Source organism: Pseudorasbora parva, chromosome 13, assembly GCF_024679245.1.
Source record: "Pseudorasbora parva isolate DD20220531a chromosome 13, ASM2467924v1, whole genome shotgun sequence".
Lineage (NCBI taxonomy): Eukaryota > Metazoa > Chordata > Actinopteri > Cypriniformes > Gobionidae > Pseudorasbora > Pseudorasbora parva.
In genome coordinates this window covers 25,791,378-25,800,486 of record NC_090184.1, presented here as the reverse complement: position 1 = coordinate 25,800,486, position 9,109 = coordinate 25,791,378, and the positions used below count along the sequence as shown (strand labels likewise).

Genomic DNA, 9,109 nt, shown 5'->3' with positions numbered 1-9,109 from the left:
GAGTTTGGGGACCCCTGGTTTACCTAAAAAAGGCTCCAGAAGGTCTTAGAGCCAGCTGCTGCTGAATGGTGAGGGGCTTCACATGCAAGTCCTTCTGCAGATCTTTGTCCCTTTGCTAACCATGATCTAGCATAATTGTATGGACGAAACTTGACCAACAGTCAGGCCATCCATGTTGTTTGTTACTCATCTTATTGTTGACTCCTCATTAACGCTAGCTATTCCGCTCACATCAATGTTAACATTAGTTTGAAGTTCATGAATCATACCCGATTTTTCTGGTTGGATTTGGACCTCTGTTGACATGTCTGGCTCTGGCCACACGCGCTCTTTTAGGACCATTCTGGTACTCAACACATTTCTTTTTAGTTTCTAAGTTTTCAATTTCAGCATTGAAAATCTGTTACGGTCAGGTGAAAGCCGGAGGCATCAGATGGCTTTTTCAAACTTGCGTCCGCTGGGAAGCGAACTTCTGATAGGGTGGGTCGACTGCTTGCCTTAACATGATTTGTCAAGATCTGAAGTAAGTCACGTAGTGCCCTCTGGGTAGTGTAGTTTATGTAACATTAGGTCATTACCAATCTCTCTGACACTGATGCTTTTTCTGTCTGTGGGTACCGGGTACATGCGAGAAGTAGAGCAATGCACACAAAAGTACAGGTAAGCTTAAGAGTAAAATGTAGAAGTACCGCCCCACTTCGAGCACTTAATATATGGGAATACCTAAACCACACACATACAGCTAAATATTTCCAACATGAAGGAACAGAGAACACATATGCTTATGCTAAACCCTTTTATTTTACTTTTTTTTTGCAGATTTGCTGAAGCTTGTGGCCACAGATACAAGTTAAGTGCTAAAGCTCATGCGCTAAACATGTTAATAGAGTGGCAAGCAGTCTAAATTATTAGTCTCACATTGCAGTGAGACTCAATACAAAAAGGTCAGCTAAATAAGTAGAATGTTAAACTTAAACCACTTTGTACCCATACACAGCTAAAATATATTGCTGTTAAGTGGAATAAGAGTAATATTTGGTCAGAGCCTGTGTGGGCAGTAGTGTCACACATTGTCTGAAAACTATGATAAGAAACAAAGTTATTGACACCTCAAAGATGGACAGATGCACTTTTATGTTTAAGAAGTGTCCTGACTTATTTAAGCCTAGTTTCACAGACAGGACTTAGATTTAGCCAGGATTAGGCCTTAGTTAATTTACGCCATTTAAATAGCTTTTATAAACTCGTCAAAAAAGACAAAGAGACAAAACAATGACACAGATATATATATATATATTTAAGATATGCCAGTGTAAGTTGCTTTAAGTAAAACAGCTCAAACACATTTTAGTCTGAGACTTGGCTTACACCTTGTCTGTGAAACCAGGGGTTAATTTCCCAAAACCAAGTTTCACAGGACTTCAAGATTTCACTTTAACAACAAGCATTTACACACCGTTATTAGACAGAATGGTCCCAACATATAAATGTGAAGAGTTCAGATGCAAAAGCCTCTCAAAGCCACACAAATGAGATAATATTACTGAGTGAATGCTCTCCGCATATAGCATACATACATACTTATAATCGTTTCACTTCAAACCCATTAAATCCTAGCCTCAGCCCATTAAGAAGTACCAGTACTTAGGTAGAAACCTATACTGACAAATTGTCAGGACCTTTTGCATCTGAAGCAGTCATGGATATATGCCCAAATATATATTATGTACACATTTTAAACATACTGTACTTGTGAGGTCTAAAAGTTTTATTCTAAATCTTTATTATAATTCTTATCAGTTGTTTTGTCCTCCTGCAAGAACGCAACAAGTTAAAACTCAATGATCATGTGTCCTGCATATATTTAGACCATCAAAAAGCATCTTGTGCTTCAACAACCCATTCTCATGAGAACACATAACTATTTTATGTTTTAGCAAATTCTTGACAATTCGATTTGTCCAAAATCCTTTTAGGAAAAATGAAGCAAATCGTACAAGATCACAAATTCACCATCAACTTGCCAAAACGTAAAATATTTACTAGAGCCGGGACTTTAACGCGTTAATTAAGATTAATTAATTACGTGACTTTAACGCGTTAATTAATTATGCAAAAATGTTTTTAAAAAAAAATTAACCACTCTTATTTTTGCACCGCAGAACGTTTTTCAATGAATGAGTTTCGACGGACCGATTATACTGGAACACCAACTAGCGCTCGCTTTGGAGTCACGACAACAACAAACCATGGGTGCGTCTCAATCAGCTCCCTAGTTCAGTAGTCAGGAAACTGATCAGGGAGTCAGTCCAATGACTTATGTCCTGATCAGTGCCCTGACTAGTGAACTAGGGAGCTGATTGAGGCGCAGGGCATGAGTGAACATGAACGAAGAAGCTGATGAGACCGCTTTGCTCGGCCCCGTGGATGAGAAATTTTGTTTTAAAAAACGAAAGAATGGAAGCGTCGTCAAGAGCATGGTAGTGTGCAAGCTATACAACAAGGAATTTGTGTATCACCGCAGCACATCGAGCCTCAAATATCACAAATATGCTTTTGATAAACTCAATGGCAAACATTGCGCTGGTCTGCTGGACTGAAATAAATAAACAATATTTTGTTGATTAAGCTTATATATTCAGTCATTATTCAGTGGTATACTAAAAATACATGTGAAAAATTACTTCTCATTGTTCTCAGGTCAAATATTTATATGCAATTAAAATGCGATTAATTAATTACAAAGCCTCTAATTAATTAGATTATTTTTTTAATCGAGTCCCGGCCCTAATATTTACGTATCGCCATGAGAGTGGCTGGGCTTCAATGAAAGAACATCTAACCGTCTGTACAATGAGTCACATGATCAATGTCATAATTTACTTACCTGGAAATAATGTAGTTTCAAATATGTATTTATATTTATGTACATACTAGGTATAGTATGTATAGCTGTTTAATTCATAGAATTTCATTTCAATTAAAAATGATTAACAAAATATATTAAAACTAAATCTTTAAAAATATCCCATGATTGGAATCCTTGTAAATGAAGTGCCTTACAGAACCTTTTAAGATTATATAGTATAGTAATCTTTTCTTCTGAGAGTGTAACAAATAATTGATCTGCCCTTTCCATCAAGCAACAGGGTCATATTCCATTCTACCCTCTAGCTGTTTTTCTGTACCTGATCTTTCCAGGTTTAAAGCGTTCCTCTCAGGTTGTGCAACATTATTATGACCTCCAAGCTTTGGCATCTTACATCAAGGTAAATGATTTCTATACACATCCATTGTTTCAAACCAGACCTTCTTTACTAGTGTCTAAATTGGAGGCTGGCAGCCAAAACAGCAGAGTATCTCCTTAAATGTCTTCCTCATTTCCAGGCTGCGGCAGGCGTAGATGAGGGGGTCAATCACAGAGTTGCACATAATGAGGACCAGGTACGTGGTGAAGTGAGACATGTAGCAGAGGCAAAGCGGATGGTGCGGACAGGACACCAGCAGAATGAGGTGGAGGAAAAAGGGCGCCCAGCAACACACAAACACCCCGAGGAGGATGGAGATGGTCACGGCTCCTTTCATGCAGCTGTGTTGACGTGGAGCCGGGTTGCCGGCGCCAGCTGCTGCTGGGGGTAGTGCTGCGATTCTCTGGACATGAAGTCTGGCGAGAAGAAACATGTGGACGTAGAGAGTAGCCATGAGAAACAGCATGGCAAAGAACATCGTGATTAGACACACGATCACGGTCTTGCTTTCTGAGTAGACTATAAAGACGATCCCACAAACCACACACGCCAGCCAGATCGCGGCGATGGCGACCAGCGCTCTGCGTACAGTCACTATGCTGTGGTAGCGCAAGGCGTAGAAAATCGTGACATAGCGGTCGACGGCAATGGCCAGAAGGTTGCAGATGGATGCCACAAGAGAAATGCAGATCATTGAGTCAAACACATTGTCCATCAAACGCACAAAATAGTCACTGGCCACCAAAAGGCGACTGTTTAGTACTGCAATGACAATGGTCTCCAGAGAGTTCGATACACTTACCAACATGTCTGCAGCAGCCAGGCTGCAAAGGAAAAAGTACATCGGAGAGTGAAGGTTTTTGTTTTTGACCACAGCCGAGATGACGAGGATGTTCTCCAGGAGACTCACAATACCCAAGGTGAGAAAAACCTCTGCCTGGATCTGGACCTGCTCGCACAGCGCCCCTGCTGGAGGATCCACAGTACTGCCATTAGGAGGCAAAAACGTGCTGTTCGCAGGTTTCTGCCCTTTAAGAAACTGCAGGTATGAGTCGTTCATCAGGATTTGTGAAGATATAGAGATGGGGGAAGAACAAGCAACAGATGAAAGATGGAAATTAGAGAGTTAAATCAGTAAAAGAACAGGCTAATAAAAAGTAACAAAGCTGCTTCAGATGACGAGATTAATACTAATAAAGGAAGCTGAGAGCTGCAGATGTAGTTGAAGAATCAGATGTTCCAGTTCTGCAGATGTCTTTGAAAATCCTCCGTATCTTGTTTGCTGGAGATGCTCCTGTGGAGATGCTCTGTGATTCAGAGGCTCGGAGCAAACACACTCTCTCACAGCCACTGGCTGTACGTCAGCAGATGCAGCCTCCGCCTGCTCTTTGTGTGATTGCTTAAGATTTTAAATGAAAGATGTGGGTACAGACACACACATTCATAGTGCATGGCAACAGGTGCTTTCTGCATCCAAATGATTAAATCATTAATTTATTTACCAAAGCTATCTTTCAGGACAAACACACTCATAGGTTTTTATAAATCTTTAAATGAACCCTACATACACATACAGTTCAGCGGATAAATGTGCAATTTATACGTGTTATTTATGACAACATGCTTTAAAAATGGCGCTTAGAAATCCTCCCGTCTAACTACACTACGTAAAGAGGGGCATTTTTTAAAAAGTTGCAATTCATGTAATTGAAAGTCTCTTCTCTCATGATGTTTTTAGCATGAGGACAAGACAACCTGTCACATTAGATCAAAGCAAACTGCAATGACCCAATCAATTCACGATGGGCAAAATCATCCCCCGTCCTACAAATTTTCTTACATAGAAGCCATTTCACTCGGATATGCCACAATAGGGGAGAAAAGATTATTCCAACATCAGTTTCATGCTGACTCTAAAGACGCAGTGGTTAGGCGCAAAAAGAATCAAATACATCCGTCTGGTGTATTTTCACACAAAAAACAATAACAAAGCAGTGCACTGGAAACACAAAATATTTCTTTGCAAACCAGCCTTAACTTTTATATGAGTAATAGTGTACTGTACTTTATTGTGGGAAAGATGTGTTTTTTTTTTTTTTTTTACATTAACAACGTTTTCTTTACAACATATAATATGTGACCCTGGACCACAAAACCAGTCAGAAGGTGCACAGGTATATTTGTGGCAATAAACAATAAATTGTATGAGTCAAAACAAATTATTCAGTTTGAGCTCTTGCATGGAAGTGATTGGTAATCTTTTTGTGATGCAGGTGTTTGATTTAGCACTTGTTTGTGCACAGATGTGATAGAAATATGTCCTTGCAGAACTGTACAGTCATTTTCTCCACTTAAGAGAGAAAAATATCTGTCCTCTCATACCATGCAGCAGTATTCAGTGGAACCTTGAGAGACATGCTACAATGAAACGCTGTACAAGAAAAACCACAGGAGCCTACTTGAAGTGAATAAATTGAGTTTGAAAAAAAAAGTGTCTGTGTGAATGTGAGAAGGGTTTTAGTGTAGGTCCATGTGATGAGTCTATTCCCATGCGATATTGATTGATTTTTTTTTCACACCTCATCATCTGCTTCAATGATTTCATGACAAGTTCTAGACTAGACTGTTTCACATGGTGCACAGTTCACACTCCAGCAGATAATCATTTATCAATACATCCGACTTGGTGCATTCTCCGGAGAAAAGAAAAAACAGGAAGAAAACAACCAAATTCAAAAGTACCATATTATTAATTGGAGAGCTGTAGAATGTTAAATTTAAGTGAAAAAATGAACCTGGCCACCAAACATACAGTGATTCAGTCAGAATGAATAGAGCTTTCAGTTGAGAAGTAAATCAATTTTTTTAGACATTTTTATTTACTATACCTCTCCACTGGATGAATCCATCAAGGACAAACCATCCCCAGCAACATTTGAATATTTAAACTGAATATGTAATTAACTAGAGGTCCAACCAAGATTATAACAAGGTCAGGGTTAAAGAATACTGATAAAAAAAATGATGATGTGTAAACTCAGTTTAAGCGTTGCCTGTGGAATACAAATCCAGATTCAAAATACAGTTTTCGCCCGTGCTTCCGTTGACAGCTATGTAACTGCAACTTTGACGCTTCAAAAAGTTCATAAAGAGATCGTAAAAAACAAATCCATATGAATTGAGCGGTTTAGTCCCAAATCTTCTGAAGAGGCACGATCACTTAATATGATGAACAGTTTGAAATTCACATAAACATTCATCAACTCACAGTCACAGTCGTGGTACCAACGGAAGCTAAAGCATGTTCGCTTGATGTGTGAGAAGTAATGAGGATCATTCTTGTGTTACGAATAACGCGGAGATTCCGCAAGAGGTTTGTTCGCGCACGTCAAGTTCAGTTGAGCTTCTGTTTAAGTTCGCTGATCAATGTTTATTTGTGAATAAAAGCCTATAATTCAATTAGTTCATCATATAAAAGCAATCGTGTCTGTGGACTAAATCGCTCAATTTATATGGATTAGTTTTATGATCCCTTTATGAATCTTTTAAAGCCTCAAAGTTTCAGTTGCACAGCAGCCTATGGAGTGACAGAAAGCTCTCAGAATTAAGTCTTGCGGGCTAAGTTTCGGTGAACTTACCCTTTATACTTCTTTAAAATCACGATAACCAGCGCACTGTTTAAGTCTTAGTCCTACTCGAATTCTCAGCCATGTAAATTCCTGTTTGTCATTGCACACCTGTCAGAACGTGTAGCTGTGGGGAGGAATATAACCTTTACTCAGGAGTCCACTCTTGTCTTGATCAAATTCCCCTGACTTGCACCTCTCTCTGACTCACGGAGCACACAGTAAAGCTTTCGTCTCATGGGGACATAGTTCATGGACAGGAAATCTTTGAGATTTTACAGAAGGTTTGTCCATGGTGTAATTTAGGGCCCTATCATACACCCTGCACAATGCAAGTGTTTGCTAGCTTCAGTCTGATGTAGTTATTATTCACATCCTGCGAGCTGCGACACGTTGTCCAAAAGGAAAACCATTTGCGGCCATGGGCGTGCTGGTGTGAAAACAAGGTGTATTCATGCGCATTGTTGGTGAGTAGCTATTTTGAGGCAAATTAAATTGACCAACTGAAACCTGGTCAAAAGAGTCAAAATGTTTCGTTTTTTCTTAATCATTTAAAGTGTTAGTACTATGCACCTACAGACGGGTCCATAACGCATGTACACTCTGCTTATTACAAACACAGGGATACACAGCAGCACAAACAGTTTTAAATATGAAAAATTAAAGGATTAAAATGTTAAATATTATTATTGTGTACATAAAATAATGCCTACATGCCATAATGGATAGTCATTGCATGTATCAGAATTAACCTACCTATTTTCAGTAATGATGAGCAAGCCAGCGTAATTGGATGAGCAGATCCGTTTCAATCAGTTTTCCCGCGTGCAAATTCCGCCATGTAAGTAGCGAGTCATGGTGCGAGTGCAACAAGCTTTTAAAGGGAATGGGAGAAGAAACTCTGGTTACACACACTAGGTCGTGGATCCTGACACAGTGCACTTACGCCGTGCATTTTAACAATGCTAGATCGTTAAAAAAGGGTCCTCATTCTCTGCAGAGATGCATGATTTTATAACTGCTACTTTGGAATTACAGTTAGGTTTCAGAGTTAAGGTCTCTTGCAAAATATCCTTTTTAAAGAGTGTGGTTGATCTTTGTTCTATCATTTTATTTAATTTGTTCTATGGAGTGTTTTTGTTCTTGAAACTAAATGACTTCGTCATGTGAAAGCAATTGTTTCTAGATTTCATATTTTTGCACTGTGCAATATAGTGAGCACCGTTTCATAAAGGCTATGTTTAACTAAGACCATTCTGACATCACCCATAATACACTATTTCACTATATTAAAGTGCTCTGACAGCTGTCACATCATATTATAAGAAGATTAGCCAAGGCTGTTCACATGCAATTTCTGCATTATTTGGCAATTTAATCACATAATAAAAATATTTTGTTTATAGTCTTTGTGTATGTACACTCACCAAAAGGATTATTAGGAACACCTGTTCAATTTCTCCTTAATGCAATTATCTAATCAACCAATCACATGGGAGCTTCATCAATGCAATTAGGGGTGTTGTCCTGGTCAAGACAATCTCCTGAACTCCAAACTAAATGTCAGAATGGGAAAGAAAGGTGATTTAAGCAATATTGAGCATGGCATGGTTGTTGGTGCCAGACGGGCCGGTCTGAGTATTTCACAATCTGCTCAGTTACTGGGATTTTCACGCACAACCATTTCTAGGGGTTACAAAGAATGCTGTGAAAAGGGAAAAACATCCAGTATGCGGCAGTCCTGTGGGCCAAAATGCCTTGTTGATGCTAGAGATCAGAGGAGAATGGGCCGACTGATTCAAGCTGATAGAAGAGCAACTTTGACTGAAATAACCACTCGTTACAACCGAGGTATGCAGCAAAGCATTTGCTTGAGGCGGATAGGCTACAACAACAGAAGACCCCACCGGGTACCACTCATCTTCACTACAAATATGAAAAAGAGGATACAATTTGCACAAGCTCACCAAAATTGGACAGTTGAAGACTGGAAAAATGTTGCCTGGTCTGATGAGTCTCGATTTCTGTTGAGACATTCAGATGGTAGAGTCAGAATTTGGCTTAAACAGAATGAGAACATGGATCCATCATGCCTTGTTACTACTGTGCAGGCTGGTGGTGGTGGTGTAATGGTGTGGGGGATGTTTTCTTGATACACTTTAGGCCCCTTAGGCCAATTAGGCATTGTTTAAATGCCACTGCCTACCTGAGCACTGTTTCTGACCATGTCCATCC

The 9,109-nt window shown here is 39.4% G+C and overlaps 1 protein-coding gene and 1 long non-coding RNA gene across 2 annotated transcripts; both read right to left on the bottom strand.

The window, feature by feature from the left end:
* Positions 1–842: 842 nt before the first annotated feature.
* Positions 843–5,412, bottom strand: mc3r (melanocortin 3 receptor). Its single transcript, XM_067413623.1, has one exon. It carries the CDS (start codon positions 4,306–4,308, stop codon positions 3,325–3,327), a length of 984 nt encoding a protein of 327 aa, XP_067269724.1. The 5' UTR covers positions 4,309–5,412; the 3' UTR covers positions 843–3,324.
* A 2,267-nt stretch (positions 5,413–7,679) lies between these two features.
* Positions 7,680–8,872, bottom strand: LOC137038750 (uncharacterized). The gene is made up of 3 exons (XR_010897549.1): positions 8,842–8,872; positions 8,302–8,430; positions 7,680–7,748 (listed from the first exon to the last, which is right to left on the bottom strand). It is a non-coding gene; the product is annotated as an uncharacterized lncRNA (long non-coding RNA).
* Between the last annotated feature and the right edge of the window lie 237 nt (positions 8,873–9,109).

Excerpts from the sequence above, each read along its gene's own strand:
- mc3r (XM_067413623.1), bottom strand. The coding sequence starts at position 4,308 with ATGAACGACTCATACCTGCAGTTTCTTAAAGGGCAGAAACCTGCGAAC.